The sequence below is a fragment of the Plectrocnemia conspersa genome, unplaced genomic scaffold, assembly GCF_051122295.1.
Source record: "Plectrocnemia conspersa isolate PC_06_02 unplaced genomic scaffold, ASM5112229v1 ptg000006l, whole genome shotgun sequence".
Taxonomy (NCBI): Eukaryota; Metazoa; Arthropoda; class Insecta; order Trichoptera; family Polycentropodidae; genus Plectrocnemia; species Plectrocnemia conspersa.
Window position 1 is genome coordinate 17,315,229 of NW_028277170.1, and position 22,190 is coordinate 17,337,418.

The 22,190-nt window shown below is 30.9% G+C and overlaps 1 protein-coding gene across 1 annotated transcript in view; it reads right to left on the bottom strand.

Annotated features, from left to right (window-relative positions):
- Positions 1-22,190, bottom strand: part of LanA (laminin subunit alpha) — a 41,298-nt gene that overhangs the window by 17,636 nt on the left and 1,472 nt on the right. Inside the window, exons 2-20 of the mRNA XM_088187983.1 lie at positions 7,456-7,602; positions 6,997-7,124; positions 6,104-6,212; positions 5,865-6,035; positions 4,607-4,820; positions 4,326-4,535; positions 4,069-4,262; positions 3,919-4,003; positions 3,711-3,848; positions 3,318-3,429; positions 3,075-3,250; positions 2,833-3,009; positions 2,643-2,765; positions 2,418-2,576; positions 2,082-2,338; positions 1,871-2,007; positions 1,043-1,181; positions 768-977; positions 396-698 (exon numbers count right to left, since the gene is read on the bottom strand). Of these exons, the coding sequence (XP_088044109.1) occupies positions 396-698; positions 768-977; positions 1,043-1,181; positions 1,871-2,007; positions 2,082-2,338; positions 2,418-2,576; positions 2,643-2,765; positions 2,833-3,009; positions 3,075-3,250; positions 3,318-3,429; positions 3,711-3,848; positions 3,919-4,003; positions 4,069-4,262; positions 4,326-4,535; positions 4,607-4,820; positions 5,865-6,035; positions 6,104-6,212; positions 6,997-7,124; positions 7,456-7,602 (3,189 nt within the window). The remainder of the gene's footprint in view (positions 1-395; positions 699-767; positions 978-1,042; positions 1,182-1,870; positions 2,008-2,081; positions 2,339-2,417; positions 2,577-2,642; positions 2,766-2,832; positions 3,010-3,074; positions 3,251-3,317; positions 3,430-3,710; positions 3,849-3,918; positions 4,004-4,068; positions 4,263-4,325; positions 4,536-4,606; positions 4,821-5,864; positions 6,036-6,103; positions 6,213-6,996; positions 7,125-7,455; positions 7,603-22,190) is intronic.

The following is a 22,190-nucleotide window of genomic DNA, read 5'->3' on the forward strand; positions in this document are numbered from 1 at the left end:
CACTTAATATGGCTTTAATTAACTCAGAGCTAATATAAATTATAATGTAGAACAGAACAATTAAATATCTATGATAACGTATGATGCGATTTGCTGATGACTTTATAAGAAACTAACATTACAGTAATTATTACAAATATTATTAATAAATTTCTCGAGAATTTATTTTTGATACATTTATGGCAAGTTTAAATAGGTTTAAGGCTTTGATATGATGATGTTAAAGATTTCGTAAATGAGAAGACTCATCAACAAATAGCTGCATATAGTTGAAAATAAAATGCATCAACAACAGTCTGGCACATCAAGAAGAACAATTACACCAAAAATTTGATCGAGGAAGCCATATACGGTGTTAAATTAATACTTGATCATTTCTGTATTTTGAGTCTTACTTTTATCGATATTCCGACAAAGGTGTCATTGATTTTGACCATTTTAACTCGTCCATTCTCATCGAGTAACACCTGGCGGCAAGCCGATGTATACGGACAAGCGTTTAAATAAACTTTTGAACTGTCTTCCGAAGATTCACTCCGAACAGTCGCTGTTATATATGCACCGTTTTCGTTCTCTGGAAGGGTGATGTATTCAATCAATATTACACTGTTTCCTGGTTTAGTAACCTTGACGTCCATGACCAACTCTTCTTGATCGTTGTTGATCAATGGAATATGAGTCTCGTTTAATTCCTTGTGCTGAAAAAAAGCATCAGTTATTATTCTATTGTATCAAATCATAAAAATGAGTTGTTCAATGGTGCTTACGTATTCTGAACCTGGAACGAACTGGTAAATTTCAGATCTTACTCCACCTTCGGCTATGTTACCCAGTTTAGCTTTCACACTGTCAAACTTGAGATCTGGATGTGCAAAATGTCTACAAAGACCTTTGTCTCCGATTACACAGGGCTTCACAACTTTTTTTGACAAAATTGTTGCTTCATAATATGCAGATGGTATTAAAACGAAATAATCCTGAAGTATAATATCAAATGTTACATAATCCAAATGCATACTGTTATCTAAACATATGTACATACCAAATAGAGAGTTTTATCGGTTTTGATTGTTATACGCCAATTACCAGGATTCATTACAAAGGGAGACGGTATAATGCCTTGAACTCCAGAAACAGTTACAAATGTCGGAGTCATAGTCTCTTTTAATAAGACATCAAAGCTAAAATATTAATTTAAAAATTTACATACATTTATTATAAAGATGCACCACAATATTTCGATACTTCAATATACTTTTAAATATCCTATACTATAATTTTTAAAGTTAGCTTTTGTTAGTATTGTTTCAAAATAGCGGCCATTAAAAAAAAGAGAATTTTATTTAAAAATCTTAAAAAAAGAGGTAAGAAATTTTATATTAGAAATTAAATTAATTTTTCATTAGTTTGGGATATAACAAATAATTTGAGAACACAATAACTGACATAGTTTAAAATATATCGACATTGAAATATTATCATAGAGTTTGTTGATCAATCTTCAAAATTGTTTCAAAATTGAATCATTAAAAAAAAGTAGAGATCAAAAATGTTTAATAGATTTAAATATATTAGGTAGATTTCTTTGTTTGAAACGCATTTTATACAAAGAAATCTATCTAATTCTTGGATGGATCAGATTATTTTTTGAAAATAATATGATGTAGGTGTGTAAACTATATAAAAAAGCGATCATTTTAATTGTAGTTAACACATACTAGTTGTTTAGATCTATAATACAATCATAAACAAATAATAAAATAAATGTTAATAATTCCAGCTTCAGTTTCATTCTGGTATTGTAATTAGGTGTACCTTTAGGTATTGATTGTATTGTTATTATATTGATAATTTCGAATATTAATTTTACCTTTGTTCAGTTTCACCTGTATTCTCAGGTGTGATTGTAATTTTTCCAATAATTGATCCAGGAACAGGTTTTACATATCGAAGTACCATTTGATACATGGACGGCTTGAAAATCCGGACATCTTGACGTATTTCATTCTAAAATTTCAAGGGTTTATTTCTTTAGCACTATTTACGCTTTGTATGTGTGGATACGCTAAAAAGCAATTAACCTGCAATGACGAAAACACAGCGTATCCTTTCCATGAGAAATTTGGAAAGCGTTCTTGTGAAAATTGATATCTAACTCGGCTATCCGAAGGCGTGTATCCGTTCTCCACTTCATATTGATATTGATGCAGTGTGTGGAAGTAATGGGATGTTATTGGCTCGTTGCATTGCAATCCGGTAACGCGCGGTTTGCAAGTACATTGTCCAGTTTCCTTATTACACACATTGTTAATCGAACCACCGTTATCGCAACCACAATCTGATTCAATTAAAGTTAATTTAGATTAAGCTTATTTAGATAAACGTCGAGATAAAGCAATTACAATAAATAAATTTACCAGTGCATCCGAATATGTTTGATTCCGTCAAATTGAAGCTTCCGTCTTTGCACTCGTTGCACTCTCTCTGATCTACGCTATATTTACAAACGCACTGTCCTGATTTTGAATCGCACACTGATATTCCATTCTCGCTACCCCTTTGATTGCAATCACAATCTAATGGATGAAAATATATTTTTAAAATTTAAAAATATAACAAAAAAATAATATAAATATACATACCGTCACATCCTAGTTCATTGCTTTGTTGTAGGTTCCAAAATAGTGGTTTACATTGATTGCAAATCCTTCCTTGAACTCGTTCCTTACATTGACAAAGTTCGCCGATTGGAACAGAACCGCAACCTTAAAGTTAACCAGTTTTATTTGTATTGCGCTTTAATGGTACATAATACATTTTTAAGATGTATACCTCCAAATGATTCAATTACTCCATTTGGATCGCAGTTACATTCTTCACACACTGGGAAATTGTAGTATCCCTCTTTACACGTGCTGCACTGTAGCTTGTCAAAATTATTTTTGCACTGACATTGTCCTTCAGAATCGCAAGTGACTCCAATTGCACCATGAGAGTCGCAATTGCATGCTAAAATCGAAGACAGTTAAATCGCAGTTTATTTTAGCACCGACTGCTTCAGGTACAACACTTACGCAAGCATTCAGGATAATTATAATATCCTGGCGAGCACTGGTCACATCTTTGTCCACCAAAGTTATAAAGGCAAGAACATTTTCCAAAAGCATCACAGTTCGTCGTCATTGATCCATTCTTTGAACAATTGCATTCGATACATGTGCGTTCTTTATCACGCAATTCACTGTAATATCTGTAATAAAATTGGTAAGTTTATTTTATATTCATATTTTAAACCATATTTTTTTTATGTAACTCACCCTAGAGTACACTGATCGCATCGAACTCCTCCGAAACCTTCCTTACACAAGCAACTTCCTGTTGTTTTATTGCAAATACCAGGCAAAGTTCCGCTTGAATCACAGCTGCAATCTAAAATTATTATTCATAGTAGATATGTTGAATTTAATAAGTGTACCTGGACTGTTTTAAAAGATCTCGAAATTGGATAAAAATAGCGTTATAAAATATGTCAAAACAGCTAAGCATATGACTGTAAGACAAAACAAAATGTAAAAGTTATTTTAAAAAGAGATTCTGTTGGATGCAAACTAATAGAGATGTCGAGTGAGTTGGAATAAATAAATAAATAAATGAGTAAATGACAAGGAAGAAAATAAGTAAGTAATTGGAATGAAAACTGATTAACATACATTTGCAAGTTGGATAGTTGTAGTATCCATCTCCACAACTGTCACATGTCCTTCCTGCAAAATTATTATCACAGGTGCAGTTTCCGCTAGTTTGATCACACTCCACTGGTGTAGATCCGTGTTGGTTACAACCACATTCTAAACATACACATTTACATTGTATATTTGTTACATGAATTAAAAAATTATAAATTGAAACAAACAACACCTTCACATTTTGGAAAATTGTAATATCCTTCTGCGCAGCTATCGCAATGTTGACCATGATAGTTATATTTGCATGGACACTGAACCTTTAAATTAAGTTTTCGTTATACAATGAAAAATAATGCGTACACAATTTGAATAATCGTATTACCTCTCCGAATGCAGGTACGCAGTAATTTCCTTCTACACCTTCCAGATAACACATACACGGCTTACACTCGGGAAAGTCATAGTATCCACGACTACAATCATTGCAATAGGGTTTTAAAAAATTTTCCTTGCATTCACATTGCCCCGTTTCGTCGGCGCAATTGCCCGTAGAATTATCGAAATGGCATTTGCAAGCTTAAATGTGATATATAAATTAAAAATAAAGCTTTCAAATTATAATTATAATTAAATACTTACGTTTGCATGCGTCAACTTCGTTCCAGATTTTATACGCAGGTTTGAAATACGTTGCTTTGCATTTATTGCAATTTATACCTTCTGTGTTATGTTGACAGTTTTTGCAAACACCTCCACCATTGTATTTTCCGTGAATATCAAGTGACAATCTTTTGGCGTCAATCTCCGAGTCGTAATCACACTCGTTTGAATGATTGAAACAATTGCACGCTAACAAATTAAATGTTTATAAAGCAAAATCTGATTAATGTAAAATAAAAAACATCTAATAACACGCTCACGTTCACAAACAAACTTCTCCCATTCTTGGGACTGTTTCCATGCTTTTTGCTCAAATCCTGTGCAGCAAGTTTGACATTGCGGTCCGCATGTGTGATGTTGACAGCGGCAGTGCAGCTTATTTGGATCTTGTAAATCAGGAATGTCACAGGTTTCTGCGTGGCCATTGCACATGCAACGACCTCCAATACTAATATCTTTAATTGAGTAAAAGTACTGTAACGTGAAAATAAAAATAATTATATTTGGAACATTTACCAATTACATAATAATTACGTGATAAAATGAAATTAATGCAATCGAAATGATTGATAACAATTTATAATGAAAAATAATGTTTTTATGACCACGATAACTGTCATAGTTTTAATCAGATTTCACTAAATCTTTTCGGAAAAATTGACCCTGTAAACACCTCATTTAAGTTCGTCAGCCAGTCTGATCCGCCATCATGTTTCAAAATGGCGGCTATTGAAAAATTCATTACTCATAATAGTAAAAATCAAGGTAGATTTTTACAGGGACATCATTTGGGGGGGGAGCAAGTGGGGGCATTTGCAATCTTAATGAAAACAAAATATTAAGAAAACGGCCACTGATTGGCCAACTTTTGCCCCCCCCCCCTCGAAAACGCTGAAATGACGTATCTGGATTTTTATACAGAAATCTATCAAAATTTTGCTGCCTTTACCGGACGGACGCAAATTGACATAAAGCATATGTTAGAGCGTCTTTGCGACGTCACACGGAACGTCTCTTTCTAGCGCCTTGGTGATGTCTTTCGAATGTCCAAGCGGCCATGGAATTGTCAGCATATTCCTTCATCCATTGATCCAGGTGCTCAGCATTTAATAAATTAGCTCGATAAGTGTTGTTTTTTTAAGTTTGCAAAATATCTTGCATAAATACGAAAATTACATTAAAAGTGCGATAAAAGTTCAAACCCATGCACTTTCTAAGCACTGAAAAACTTGTATTGAAAAATATGCTCTTTTGTACAGGTTTCGTTGAATGAAGTATGATATAAAAAATATTAAAGTTTTCATTTGGTATAAAAAAAATAAAGTGACTTGAGGATATTTGTTTTTTTATTTACATAAATAATCAGAATTACACTGCAGCTTATAATTCACTGCTAAACCTAAACCACAATAATACTGTGAAAGTCAAGTCTCAGTAAGTGGAGTTGAACGTTACAAACCACTGCAGTTACAAATGAAAAAAATATTATGATTATTTGCAAGTTATAACGATAATTACCCTTCGAGTTACAGTTGGATCTTGCCGGCGGACAGACATCAAGTGACCCTTCAAAGAATTGGTACGCAATAGACGCAATCGTACATTAGTCGCTCTTGTCCACTCTTGCAGTACAGTCGAGTTAAAGTAGTGTTTGGATGAAGGTCTATTATCTAAGAGTATAACCGGGATCTAAAAATTAAAAGTATTTTTATACATTCAATAGGTATTCAGGACATTAACATGAATGTAAATATTACCTCTCCACCTTCCAGTGGCACAGTCTTGGCGTATTCAGTATTGCAAATAACAGAATCGTCTTTCGTGATTGGTAGAAGTGTGTCTTTGCCGAAATAAGTTTCGCAATCGCTGAATTGGAAAATAAATAGAATATTATTTTTAAATTAATAATCATCAATAAATAGTGCTGTTAGACTAAGACATAAAATCATACTTATCATTACAAAGTTAACGGAAAACTTACAATAAAAATAATATTAAAGGTGACCTTATTTAATTGACAATAAAGTTATATAAAACTGGCGAATGAGTTTATGGCGTTCCCATGCATGTTTTATTTTTAAAAGTACAGGGCTCGTATTCATACAATAGCACTAACCAGACATAGCACTTTACGAATTTAATTCTGTTCTGAAGATGTTTAAGATGTGCTTATATGTGAGCTTTAAATTTAAAAATCTAGCTTTTAGAAATTTCTATGCAGACTTTAATCTGTTAATCAGAGTTTATTTTGTCATTTATCCAAATATCCAGGTATGCTTCAATCTCTCATTTACATCTCCGTCTAATTTTAAACTTAACAGGCCCACGGTTAGCTTGCTTCTTACCATAAATTTTGTTTTATTGATTACACTATTCAAGAATATCTGAAGGTTTTCAACGGTCTCAACAAATATTGCTGCGTTATCAGTACAATACATTTTATTAATAGTCTCACTTTCGACTTCAATTCCTTCTTGTATAATTTTTAACAGAATTTTCAGCGAGTGACTAATTGAGCTGATAAGTCTGAAGTCGCTGCACAAATCGGAATTATTACTTTTTGTCGATTGCAGCAAGTCATGAGGTATTTTTCCAGAATAGTGTATTTCATATAGCTTGTATAGTTAATAATAAATGTTATTCAACTTACGCCAAAGAATTTGTAAAATACTGCCATGGTGTGTAAGTCTTTCCATAATCCGAAGACTTCTCCAATGTCCATATCTCTGGACGTGGCGAGTTACCCATTTGAACGAACACATATGCAACGTGAAACTCCTGAAAGTATAACATAATTTATAACTAATAATCGTTTTCAGATATAAATTCATATTTTATAGATAATCAAAAGACGTTTTATAATTATTTTCTTATTTAATGTAGTACAATATTGAACATACATATCATACATATATGGAACTATCAATATAATATATATATACATGCATATATAAAAAGGTCTTTGACTTACTTGGAAAAACACTTAACTAACCCTCACTACATATTTAAATAGATGTCACCAAAATAATCTTCCGCCAGTTTATTAGTCCAACTTGTTGTATTTCGATGCATAGTATAAAATGAAAATTATATAATTAAATTACTGTACCTGTCCCAATTCGATTGTGAGATTCACTTCGTTAAATTTCATTCCTCTGGATAGAGGAGGGCTCTGCCACCAGGTCTCCATGCCATCCACCGCATACTCTGGAGGATGAGCTCTTGATTTGTTGTTTAAATCACAATAGTCGCACGCCTAGGAAAAAATAATGAATATCGTTAATCAAGTAGTAATATTTTTTTACCATAACTAATGTTTCAATTATAAATCGAATAATAAATCTGAGTGAAATAAGTGAGATAGGATAAAAAAGGCTTTACATTTCATATATTTTATTTATTGTAAACCATCCGTTGTAAAATGACAGTCCAATGCGTTACAACATAGTAAACACCTACAAATAGATGGCGAGGCATCTATTTTATTCGGATCAGTCGGAATTACAGGTATATAATAATCACTAATTCCGATCTTTTCGACACGATAGAAATTGAAAAACCCTAGGGTTCATATAGGATTTAAGCCAAGATCTTCAAGGTATTAGTCACTATCTACACCACTGGTCTATCGTGCTGGTTATACTTGTCTATCGTATCGGCAATATTCGAGATATCCAGATATTAATGGACATATTAACAGCCTTTCAATCATTTTCATCTTCATTATATTTTAATTTTATTAATTATACACTGGCAAAAAAATGTTTTACGAGCAAGACATAAAACTTTTATAACTAGAAAACTGTGAAAAATTATTGACGTCAACTGCATATTAAACAAATTAAAATAGCCAATCTAAAAAATATTATTATATTGTTAAAATTACAAATGAGTCCGCGGCTTTTATCTCATGTGTTTTAATTAAACATTTTTTCACAAACATGTGTTTAATATCAATGCATGGCACTGGTGTCAAACCATTTTCAAGTTTACAATTGTGTTACAATGCAAGTAGTCATTTTTTCTTCGACGTAACAGTACAATACAGCTCAGTTGATTCTTTTTTTATTTTGAAAAAAATATCTTCTTATCTTTATGTTATTTATAACTGTAAAGGGTATAACAACTAATAGAAAACAAACAAATTATTGAAAAAAACTTGGCTATTGCCGAAATTGCAGAAATTTCTTATATTTCCGAGTTAATATTGTGTAGCTGTGTACTTTTTCAATAGCTGGTATTGATTTTTTTATCTCTTTCAAATTAATACGAATAATGTTTGATTTTGAGTATGTCTAGAATAATTTGTTATGATTTTTTTGAGCATTCCGAATTGTAGATTTATTGGTGGCATTCAGTGGCGTAGCTAGGGTATGTGCCGCCCAGGGCGATCCTTAAAATTGCCGCCCCCCCCATACATTTTTTTCAGGGTCAAAAAATCAGCATTTCTTAAAATAATAAATTGGTTATTATTAAAATATTGTTATTTGTGGATTTATATATGTTTTAGTGCATTCAGGGTTAAGAACCACACTAGACGATCCCATCGCGAATATGCCGCCCCACCATAGCTACGCCACTGGTGGCATTAAAATGGAACCTGATTTAAAGTTTGAAACACGTAATTCTTTATTATTTTTAAAATAAAAAATATATAATCTTGATACATTTCGTTGTATTTTTATAACATTACAAATATATGTGTATTAGCCTCAATTAATTATTTTTCACTGATATATTTGAATATTTTATCAGTTACTATTCGATATTCGAGTAGTTGAAAATAACAAATATTTGGAAACTTTAGATACAACATATCGTCCACTAGAAAGCGTGATGTAAATTTAATAATATGTAATTTGACTATATCAAATTAAATACAAATGTAGAACTAATGTGTTGTTGTTTAATTCTGTCTTCCATACATTCTTTAGTGAAAGCTTAATTTTAAGGTTTGAGGGGTGCTGTCCGATAATTACAAAGCATATCCCACAGTATTTTTATTTATACTTGTGTCTTAAAGCTTAGGAAAAAGGACTTAAATAGTTCTTATGTTGTGGTTATTGATGATAATGTGTGCGTTTCTATTGTATAAAATTCTTGGGTGTTCCGAAATAACTATTTCACTAATGTATTTTTAGCCAAACTTTTGTTCTTGTAGTTTTCTATGCATTTTTTAAGTTCCCGTTTAAGTAATGTAAAATTATATGAAGTTAATATGGATCTTTTAAAATAATCCGTTCAATAAATTATGCTAAATGCGAAATAGTACTCAAAGAGACTTGTTAGGATTGAGAAACTTTTATGCAGCCGTAGCCTAAATATAAATCTACGAATGCGGAAGGTCCGATGTTACGTTATTTCTATCGTTATGTACAGTGTAGAAAGTTGGAAGTTAACCGAAGCTAGGAAAAGAGATTAGAAGCTTTCGATATGTGGCTATATATAGAGGAAATAAGTTAAAATAATGAAGCCTAAGTACTTCGTACAACTCTTAACTAAGGAAAGACAGTGGCTCAACATTTTCAGAGACTGGTATAAAAACGGCACGACATCCTTCGAAAGAAGAAGTGTGGATTTATAAAACTTATTATTTAATTTATTTATAATACATTATTTGTACTTATTCCATGGTCTTATTATATAGAGTGACCAGTGATTTTGAATATATCAAAGAAATACACTAATGTAAGGTTTTTGTTCATCTAGTAATGCTGTGAGAGCTAAAAAGTTCACCACGGACATGTTTGTTCGAGTAAGACAAGCGAGAACGTCTGTCACCTTATATTATATCATCATCAATGATAATTTAATTGTATTGAGAGTTTATTATATGCATTTATTTTGCTTGATTCACTTGAGATCATAAGCTCGCATGTGAATATTTATACGCTCAATATCTTTATATCTATACTATGCAGTGTTGTGTATATATAGAAGGAGGATGAATGAGCTTGGAAATAAAAAAATAACAATCAAAGCGTTCTTCACGTGTCGGACACGTGTTGCACATACTATACACAAGAGCATCCCACGGAATCCAACGAAGCATATGGCGGGGAGCCGAGATTTAGCAAGTCTCCACGTGAAACCAACTATACAACTCCATGTCTCGAGGGGGTCCTGACCTTGCTATTCGACATGTGTGTTATCATTGTTATCGACAATAATTCCCAATGAATGAGAAGCGATACGAGTTTTCGGTTCGCAGCGATAAGGAGCAACGAACGCTCCTTCGCCGAGAGGAGAGCGTTTTATAGTATTGTGTATATTTTGTAGTATCTTGTTATATGTAGTAGTTCCTAGATAAGCAATTGTCCAAAGCCCACAAACGTTGTTTACAATTTATTAAATTGGGTCGCGGGTCAAAGCGTCACTCTTGAAATATCTCATTCAAGTGAAACATACTTGTCTTAGAAAAAATCGTAAATCTAATCGGTCACTAAAGAGATGTTTCATTCGTTTGATACAAAATTTCGCAACAGACGCTTTTTTACATATTAATAATTAGCTTTCTAACGTAAGGCAGCAAAAATAATATATAAAAATGGTAGTTCGAGTACCACAGAGATTTAAGTTGGGTCGAATTGTTTGTTTTATTTTTTATATGTGATTGGTATTGTAAATCTAATAAAAAGTTATTTAATAATCTATTTGTAGATACATTAAATTTGCAAATATGAGTTTAAATCTTCTGACTAAAATGAAACGATTTCACGTGCGTTAGTTATGTGTAACATTTTGTAGAATAACAATAATTTCGTAAGCGACAGTGACTATTTATTTTATGTAAATTTATTTAGAAATAAACTTATTGCAGAGTTACTCATGACGCGACTTTTCAATGCCGTATTATCGATAAAACCACTCTCAGTCAAAATGTTTAACTAACGAAGTTTGATAACAGGATAACTGTCGAAGCTTTTATCCTATCGACCTAAAACTTTTTCTAAAAATAGACCTTGTAAAAATATCGATTAAGTTAGTTGCCAATTTAATTTGTAATTTAATATCTTGTTTCAAAATATCAGCTATTAAAAATAAATAAAAATCATAACTCTGCTAAAACAAAGCTTGGTGAAAAGTAGAGGTAAAAAGCGCATAGATATAAATTGAAATAAAAAAAATACATTTATTAGATAAGTGTTCTAATCCTTTTAAAAAATCCGAGGATCAAAAATGATCTATAATATAAAAATTAAAATAAATAAACATTTTTAACTCACTTTGATATACATACATGTGTATATAAATCTCCCATTTATTTGAGAGTAGTGAATTTTAATTATATTATAATCTCTATTTCCGATTTACCAGAGTAATCAAAACAAATAAAACATTAGTTCATATGGGTACTAGTCACTGACTTGTACCATTTGTCTATTTTCACCACATAATGGCGCTTTAGAAACAGGGATGACATTTGAAGAGGGTAGGGGGGAGGGCATTTGCCCTCTCTTTAAATTTGGCTAGAAAAATGCATGTCCTTTAATGAAATACCATGAACTTTAATGAAATCAAAAATTAAAAAAAAAGCCACCACTGACTGGCCAATTTTTGACCCTCTCCCTGGAAAAAGTTGAAATGACGACTCTGATTCTAAACCAGAAATTATCGGGTTATCCCTTGAAGAAAATCTAAAAAAAAATAATTGAATCTATCATTAAGATTAGAAATAATATTTGTCAATAATAGCAACTCACTTATAATATCAACACATTGAGAACAGTTTCAATACTGTATCTAAGCGCAAATAATAGCAGAAGCATTGCGAATAATAACGTGGATTGCAGATGGACTCCTACGACATGCCTCGCATCTAGAACTACTCCTGAAGGATCTGAATGCATACATCTGTCTCATATGAAGTCCTTGACATAGCTACTAAAATAATGTACATATTTGTGCGAATATGTACTTGGAATCGGAATAATAAAAAAATATAGAAATCTTTAATTCAGTTATTATTACTGATCTAAACCAGCTCTGTCCAACTTTAAAATAAAATTAAAAAAAATGGCGATGAGAGCTAAAAAACACTGCTCGTTCACACAAAATGTCAGAGGTGACATTTTTTTAACTTAGACCAGCAAAATAATTTTTGACAAATAAAAAAATGACCCGCAGACTACGAGAAGTTGGACACCGCTGATCTAAACGAAAACAAATAACAGATTTTGTAAAGAAAAGTAACGAAAATGACATTTAGTTTAAACTATGTATGTCCTATGTTTATATGCGGAGTGAGATTGATAAGTGACCTCACATAATGTCGCGAAAATTACGTAATCAAATCAAACCTTTTAAATACTGAACATCTTTAATATATGATCTATAATGATTATTAAAAATTAAGATTGCTTACTTTGATTTGTTATAAAGTCACTAAATTGGTGTACAAGTGTATATTTAATAATAGTTATATATAGTAAACTATTACTACATTAACTAAAATAAAAGATAGTGAATTATTATTTATACAAATCGTATGATGTAGGCAGTAATGAACTATTTAACAAAAATGTATCTTTGCTAAATAGTTCATTATTGTATATTAAATATTTTGGAGGTGATTGATGCCAGTTACTCAAAGCTAAATTTCAAAATATATCCAATTTTGCAATGCGGTTATAAGATATCTCCCATTCTATGCGTGACTATGCGTTTAATTAGCCCTAAATTACAAACACTCGGTGAACTTTGAAGTCGATTATCTCGGAACGTATATTTGTGAAGTTCTAATATTCTCAATGTCTTAAATAATGTATAAATACGATCTAACGAAGCGCAAAAGTTCAGGCTTGTTTATTGAGAAAATCATGAATCAAATTTAAAAATTAGCATAGTTAGGATCAATGTAATATCAGTGGTAATTCTGGGTAGGAAAGTTCACAATGAAGCTGGTCAGTCACTTGAAGGAAACGAGATAACGCAGTGTCGTCTAAAATGTGATAAAGCCCACGCTCAACCCAACAAATAATCGTCGTTTTATTTAACACACACAAATATGTATGTCACTGTTGAAACTCATAAACATAATCATCACCACGATAAAGCAAAAATTCTGGTTATGATTCTAAACTGCAACCATTGAAGGATAAATGCGAATTTAAGAGCCGAGGTATGTCATAAAAATAGTCACAGAATTCAGGAGTTGTTATAAAACCTACTAGTATATGTTGATTTTAACCCTTTTATTTAATTTAACGAAGCATATAATATGCTAAATTATAAAATATATATAAGTTAAAAAATAATTAAATTGATTAATACTAGAAATACTTATGTGAATTTAGAAGTAGAAGTATAATTGTGAATAAAGAAAAACATTCGCGCTAAATATAATTTAAAGATAGACACAAATTTAAGGATATATTCGGAGTTTTTATTTATTAATCGATTCATTATTTATAAAAAATATTATTGATTAAATAGCCGCCTCTGGGTCTTTTGCAGCAGCTGACCCTTTCGATGTAATTTTTGTACATTTTTGGAGGATGTTGGTTTTTAGGTGCTCCAACATTTCGAGTTTGTTCAGCATAAACACGACCCTTAGCATAACCCCATAAAAAATCCAACGGATTTGACGACCAGTTGACGTCATATAAATAATTGCGCAAGATTCGTTCAATGGAATAAAATCAACGCTTCTTTAATTAAACAAATACTATAACAGTATATATACAATACTGTCTGATTATAAAGCTCAACAACTTCATATACGACACATTATCTACACAAATATGATTGATCTAGGTATATCTGTGTCAAAAAGTAGAGCTCGCTAAGTGTAGAAAGACAATGTTTTATAAAAAATACAATAACGTTTCTACTAGAATTTAATAAATCATATCTTATTTAGAAATTTAGGCAGTAAATCAATATATTTATTTATATTAAAATATTTGTATCATTTCTAATAATAAGGAATATTCCATAATACATTTGCATACCTTACAAATTTAGTATTTTTTAGCATTTATGCGATAGCTGAGAATCTTCGTTTCTCGACGTTTATCGGTTAAAAGTGGGAGACGAGGACGAAAGTATTTTGTACTGGGATTTTGATTTTTCGTTGATTTATCATGTTATAAATATTTAGTATACTAATGACTTTTTAAAACCAAAGGAAAGTCGAATGACACACATCTATTATAATAAGTAAATTTTTGTATTCATCCCTAGACAAGATACTCGAAGCGGTCGATTTATTTTACGACAGGAAGAATGTAAATTAAGAAATTATGATTTGGACTAATGAATAAGACTATTTATTAAAGTAAAAATAAATTAATTTGATGAAAAGTTATCATTATGATTTTTTAATTAACAACCTGGGTACAATTAATACATCAATAAAAATATATAAACTACATCAAGCTAATATACATATAGGGTTGAGAAACACTATTTTGGGAGAATCATTATACAGAAACAAACACTTGGTAATCACAAACACAATGACAGGCATAAGCTTACTGCGTTAAAACCGGGTAAACACCACAATGTATGAGCACATTCGACTCAGTTGACCGCAAGGAACCAGAGACTAGAGAGACACTATTTTGGTTAACATCGACTCTTTTTCATACGACACCGCCGTATCTGTATAATTTATATTTGTTCAAAAAAACTATATATTAAACAGCTCTTCCAGCGTTTAACTGTCTCAACACATCTTAAAAACTGAAAGTTTAAATTTAGTTAGTAGTTATAATAATATATACAAACGCTGGTTTGCATAATTATAATATTTATCAAACTCGAATGTCATCGAAGTTATGTCCCATTACAACAGATTCGTCTAAAAACAATAGATAGCCATTATGAAACAAAAGGGGTATAGGGAAGTAAAATAGTAAAGAACTACTGTTACCGATGACAAAGTTTCAAAATTCATTTTGGGCGCTATTGAATTTTCTAACCATGCTGTTAGTAATAATTATTGAAATGTCCCTCTATAAACATGTGGCAGATATCAAAATCTCAAGTGGGATGTGTTGATGTTCATCCGTCAATATATTTTATATAGCTTGCGAGTGATAAACTTTAAATAAACACGAAAAGATGGAAATAATAATTTATATTGATCTTGTGACTGTATTAGACCTTTTAGAAACAGTCAGAAATAATTAAAATTTATATGGAAATATGTATGTTGTTGCAAGTGTTGAAAAATGGAGATGACACATAAGTGGATTATCAACATACACATATAAGATTGCCAATTCTGTCCAATTGATTGCCAATTCCAAATGTACACTTTTTAAGAAAGTGGCAATTTATAAAAATTTTCATTTGCAAATTGGTATTTTTTCGTGACCGAGTGGTGTGACTTCTGTAGCCACGTCCTTTATACTGGTCCTTTTAAAAAGTTTGTGTATCACAAGCAATGCTTTAAAAATATACTTATTTTAAGATAGATTATCTTAAAAAACACATCATTATTTAACAATACATTTAAAATTATCATATATTATATGGATGCAATGAGTCAAAATATTTAGTTAGAAAAAGGAGCATGGAAATGGTCGAACCTAGGTTTAAATAAACCATGTATAAACCAATTTTTTAGCATAAATATATTTGTTTTTAATCAGCGGATAGTTCAAAGTTTACGCTCATTAGTGTCGTAAAATAGAGCAGGGTCATAACCTCACAAATTATCATCAAAGAAAAGAATTTAGATCGTGAAATAAAATAAATAACATGTATGTACATTTAGAGCTTATATTATAGAGCAAATCTTGTACTACAAACATTATCTCATGATCGACAATTCTTCCGTTTTATTTAATGGCTAGTGTTGATATTATACAGTACGAGTGTGAGTTTATCTGACAACATAGCAGAAATGGCGGATGTTTATTAATCACCGTTTGTGATAAGATGAATTTCCTCGAAATGAGATTTAACCGATCAGATCAACATTTGTACTATAAAATACTAAAAAATTACGTATTTTGTAAATCTTCTGATCCAACATGACAAGCGTTAAACTACTGCGTTACAACCGGGTAAACACAATCAACAACTATTAAGTTAGTGAGACATCAGACCGAAATCAAAGTCTGTAAATCAGTGATCTATTTTATTAATTACAAGCAATTATTACAGCTCACAATAAATATATGTCACTATACACGATCTAGTTCAATTTTATTAAGTGAGATTAGGAACATTTAGGAAAGGCGATCTTAATCTACAATTAAATAATCACTAATTCCGATTTCCGGGCCCATATTAAATTTGAACATAGCTTTTTTTTCCTATTTGCAGTAAGACTTGATTATTTTTTTTACTCATTAAAGTGTCGACACAAGATTTGCGCATCCTTTTTTGTACGAGTTTAAACTGAAACAATGCGGTGATCATTTAATAATACTTGGGCGCCGCAATGGTCTAATCTTTGTCCACTACTGTTTTATTAAAGCTTTGAAGATAGTAAATACTTGTGTAGATAGTAAATTCTTTATTAAATATGTTGTGACTATTTTAAATAGCTAACCTTCCCTACGATCTAAGATGAATTATTCACAAAAAGGAAAGTTTTATAAACGATCTCGGTATTATGATTGATTGTAACTCTGCCAACAGTCCAGGTAGGAAGTCAATCAGAGCATCGGTTTGCACAAAATATGATTTGTCGGTTTTCTGGATAAATTTATAAATTAAAATAAGCTTGTGACTCGAAAGCGTATTTATTTTATTATGCTCTAAGCTCATTATTAGGACATGTACGTAACGCTTTTTTGCTAAATTTATATCGAAGATAATATTAATATTACTAATGGCAATGCGTTTAAATAACCTATTATACCAATCTTTTAAAAGAGAAGGCCAAATCAAAACCAATCACGCTATTGATTACTATGCATCCGTTACATTCTTTGGTGAAAGCGTAACTTTCAAGGTGGCTATTTGCGGGCGACCGTTCAATAATTGCAAAGGATACATACACTAATAACCAAATTGATTTTAGGGAAGTGCAACATTTAAAAAAAAAAATTTATTTAAACTTATGTTCTGTTTAGCGAAATTAATATCTCTCATATCAGAGATACTTAAATGTCCTGCGGAAAAATAATTTTTATACAGTGTAATTATTAGATTCTCTTGCAAAATATAAAAATGCTCGGCAAAATTATGATATAAATATGTAACAAATAGTCTTTGTACATTTTTATCAATGCTAACACTCCAACCACTTATCTATCATACATCCGAAGTTTTTTAATAATGTATTTTATTCATGAAACGATTTAAAATCAGCGATCGTAAACTATGATACGAATATGACATATTTAAAAAAATGTTTTCGGGAATTCGACTATTTTTTTTAGATTTTTTTGAGGCAGGACCTGAGAAAATCTGTCATTTTATATTATTACAGGAGAGGGGTGAGTTGGCCAGTCAGTTGCAGTTTTTTTTATATTTCGATTTTATTAAAATACTTTTTTATATTTCGTGCATTTCTGACCAAATTCAAAGGGAGCGTGCCCCACCTGCCCCACCCCTAAATGACGTCCCTGCGTCATATTTGAATCGATCTTGTGTTACAACAATGTATGAACACCTAATTGTGATACCGAAATATAAGCTATAATGTAAAATGGTATTTACTATCAAACGCCAAATTCATAATATATTAATACGAAATATTGTAATAATTAAATAAATAGTATCGTTAAAGTATATATAACGATTTGCTTTTAAGAATTCTAGATTTTTACTCTTATTTACTTTAAGAAACGTCCGCAAACCAATGGTGTGTAATCTCTACAAAAAAATTCGACTATCTTAGAGAACTTTGCTACGAAACATTTATCAAATCGTAATTATTCAATGATACACTTCCGGATGTGTGATATTTCAAAGATGAGGCGATTTTCAAACTGTATTTTTTTAAAAGGTATTCTTCGACCGTGACGAGTTTATGGTTATGCTTTTGCCATTTATAAAGGTCAGAAACTACCCTCGAATTTGGAAAGATACACGTGTTCTGGTTAATTCTTAGAATCGGTTAGAATTGAAACAATGCAGATTTTTAACATGCCCACATCTGCGCTGGACATTTTCTCCTGCTTTGGCAACTTCCTTTCAAACTAGAAATATCCAAAAATAATATAGAGGCGGCCATTGCCATGTTATTATATATTATAATAATAACTTAATATGTACATAGATCGGCGATGGGTCAAACGCTATCGGCGCCTTATCGTATATTAGTATGAGTACACAATTTATTCTTACTTCATATATGTGTCTTCTTCTTGATATCCTAAATTTAGAAGCACTTTGACACAACGGAATGATTTGTTGAAAAACGAATATAAGCAAATAATCCAAAATAAATAATAATAAAATGTTCGAAGGATGTAAGATAAGTTTTTACGCGCCTAAAAACGATTGTGATACGCAAGCGTTTATTGCCTCCAGTTGTGTTACTATATGCCAGTGGTTGCCAAGTTGATTTAATAAGTATACGATGAGAGCGTTTAAAAATCGATATTGGAGAGTTTATCTCAGTGAGAGACGAGATAAGAGCTTGGTTTAAAACAAAAACTGATGAAAATAAATCCTCCCCTTAGGTGTAAATAGGTTAAAATTAGGAAAAGTATCTAAAAATATTATGGACTAAAAAATATTCGCATAATTCACGTGATCTCTGAGAACAGGGCAGAATTACAACATATACAATTTTAAAAAAACACGTAAGACAAAGTAAGATAATAAATTTATAATCATAAAAATAACTGTGTCAAATAAAGTGAAAAGATAAGTATCTCTAGAACAGGGGTTCCCAACCCCGTGCCCGCGGGTGCCATGGCGCCCGCGGACCGATTTGTGTGCGCCCGCCACTATTCGACCGCAATAGAATTTTTTTCACAAACACTAATTAAAAATTTAAATTATTTTTAATTATTTGTTAAGCCTCTACTACACTCTCTCGAAGTTGTCCGAACCGAAGCTACAACTGAAATCAGCCGAGATCGCCGACTTTTTTCCGATTATAGCTCCTGTAAGTGGCAAGAAAGGAATCTTTGACGAGTCAGGTGGTGCCCGCCGCCCTACCGATATTGTAAAATGCGCTCTAGGATACAAAAATGTTGGGAACCCCTGCGTCTAGAATTACAAAGCTCTGGTGTTGCACTGTGTTCTTATGCGTACTGTTGCATTCCTCACAGCGACCAACCAATCACAGGGCATAAATGTTAAATGAACAATTGAATGAAAACGTATACAATAAAAAGTATAATAAACATATTTAACCACTTATCAAAATAATAAGCATAACAAATTATAACATACATACATACATATATACATACATACATATATACTATTTAACAACTTAATTACATTTGTTTAAAGTTCTATGATTTTTTTTAAAAATATTTTTTAATTTCCCTAAAGTTATTTCTAGTTGATATTGCTAGATCATAATGAAACTGACTCTTGAAAATAGACTAGTGAATATATGCTACATATAAACTAAAGCGTCCAATAAAAGGACTGTCCTCGATTCTCATCAATGAGCAGACATATGCATGCAGGATTTTTTTGTCATGTAACGCGGTGGAACGGCGTTCCGGCACCTTTTTTTACAGTATTTTAAATGTTTAAAAAACATTGACAATTTGCGTAACATTCCATTTCTTTATTTTTACGTAAATATGACGTGATTATTTTCATTTTACATATTTTTGAGTGTAAAAGTTTAACCTCAAGTTAAAAATGAAAGAAAATTTCTCGCCGGTCCCATTAATAAAGGAACAAAACAATAACAGAAACGAAAACAGAAAATATCGAAATACTGGTATGAAAATTTACGACCTTTTTGCAATAATATGATTTTAAATGAGTAAGAATCAAATGAAGAACATCTAAACAGAATTTTGACCAATAGGAGAGCGCAAAAAATAATTATCCCTTCTCAGAAGTCAGACATCCACGTCAAAAGTAATAAAATTGTGCCGACACGATTTAATTGCTTTTCGGTTCCTCAAAAATCGCATAAACCCAAAATGAAAAAAAAAATAGAAATAATATTTTTAAATTCCAATTTTTATTTTAAAGAATTTTTATATTTATTTATTATGTAGATACATATTTACGTAGGGAAGTTTTTGGGGCTTCCTAATAAGATAAATAAATAGTATTGATTTTTTTAAGTCACTATATGAGTACATTTGTAAAAGGTAGCATTTCTTAAAAAATCCATCTAAAAGTTTTTGTGTCAGTGGTATTAAACATGTTTTTAAAGTTGAAGTTAAAAAGTCGTACAAATAAGTATTTACTGTGAAATGGGTCACTATTTGACCAACAGGTCATAGATTGTCGAACTCCGTTCTTGACATAAACTTTTCTTAAAAAAATAAATATAATATATAATCGCGTCGCTTGATACTCTAACAATACATTTAAAAAGTTCTTACACACAAATTAAAGTTAAAGTTAAACTATATTTGTAGCTATGAGTCCATTTAACGTCTCGAATTCTGAATGAATTGATACTGACAAAGAATCTAATATAAAATAAAATTTGATATTTTAACAGGAACTAATCAATGCATATACATTTTTTTTATATACATATAAAAAAATACCACTGAATTAATAATTTATGATATTACATACATATGTAAATAAAGTCAAAAAGTAGAAAATATATTTCTTTTTATGTACTGCATAAAGTAATATAAAACATACTGCTTAACGAAAATTTGCATTAAAATGTTGTTTTTAAACGAAATGCGCTTCTGCAACTGTTACAATAGTTTAAAAGCTTTAATATAAAATAATATTATGTTCTTTAATGAAAATGCCTTAAAGCTACAATATTTAATTTTCGGACGATGCATTAAAAATATTTAGTCTTTAAAAATTGTGTTTATATTTATTATTATTATTCGTTGGAAATTGTGGTTTAAATATAAAGAGAAACAAGAATCGAACATTATTAGTTGAAACCTATGCTATTAATTGTATGTAAATATGTGATAAATCTATTTGTAAATTTATCTGTTTTTTTTTTATTTATATTGATAGTAGCATAATGCATGAATTGTTCCTTTTCGTCCGCTTCAAATAGTTTATGAGCAATAACAATATTCTTAAATCAGTTATGTGGTTGTAAATGGATGTTGTATTTATTTAGATTAATCACAGTTTAAAAACCAGATTAGATTTTTTAGCAAAAGGTAAAAAAATTGAAATGCGGGGATGTTGGTACAAAAGATCTTATGGATCCAAATCACTTTTAACATATTAAAGTTATTTGTACATTTTTTAATTATAAACTATTATTAAAGCTCATAGGTATTAGATGGCACTGTGCAGCTAGCTCGATCTAATTTTAATTATTAATCACGATATTCATCGGTGAGATTATGAATAATCTAGGAAAACTTAATCTGTGATGATCGATTGGAATTATAATTATATAATAATCGCTAATACTAGACACGATAGAAATCTTTCAGGTATTAGTCACTATACGTACTATATGAGCAATTGTGAAATTTTATTTTACCCTCATGCGCGTGACGTCACAAGCTGTTTGGCCTTTACATAGATGGTATTGCATACCGCCTGTATATATATATATAGTATAGTCCATCCAAGATGTTAGCGCTCATCATCGTCGTGTTGGAAATAAGGGTGCGTGTAGGCATGCGTGAATTTGTTTACACCGATAAAAGAACGTTACCAATACTAAATCAGGGCTGTTTTAAGGGTAGGGTGACCATACGTTGGAAATTGAATTAAAAATTATAATGTGTTATATTTTTATTATAAATTATTGTCATGTTGTGGTATTTTGTAATCAATAAAACAATT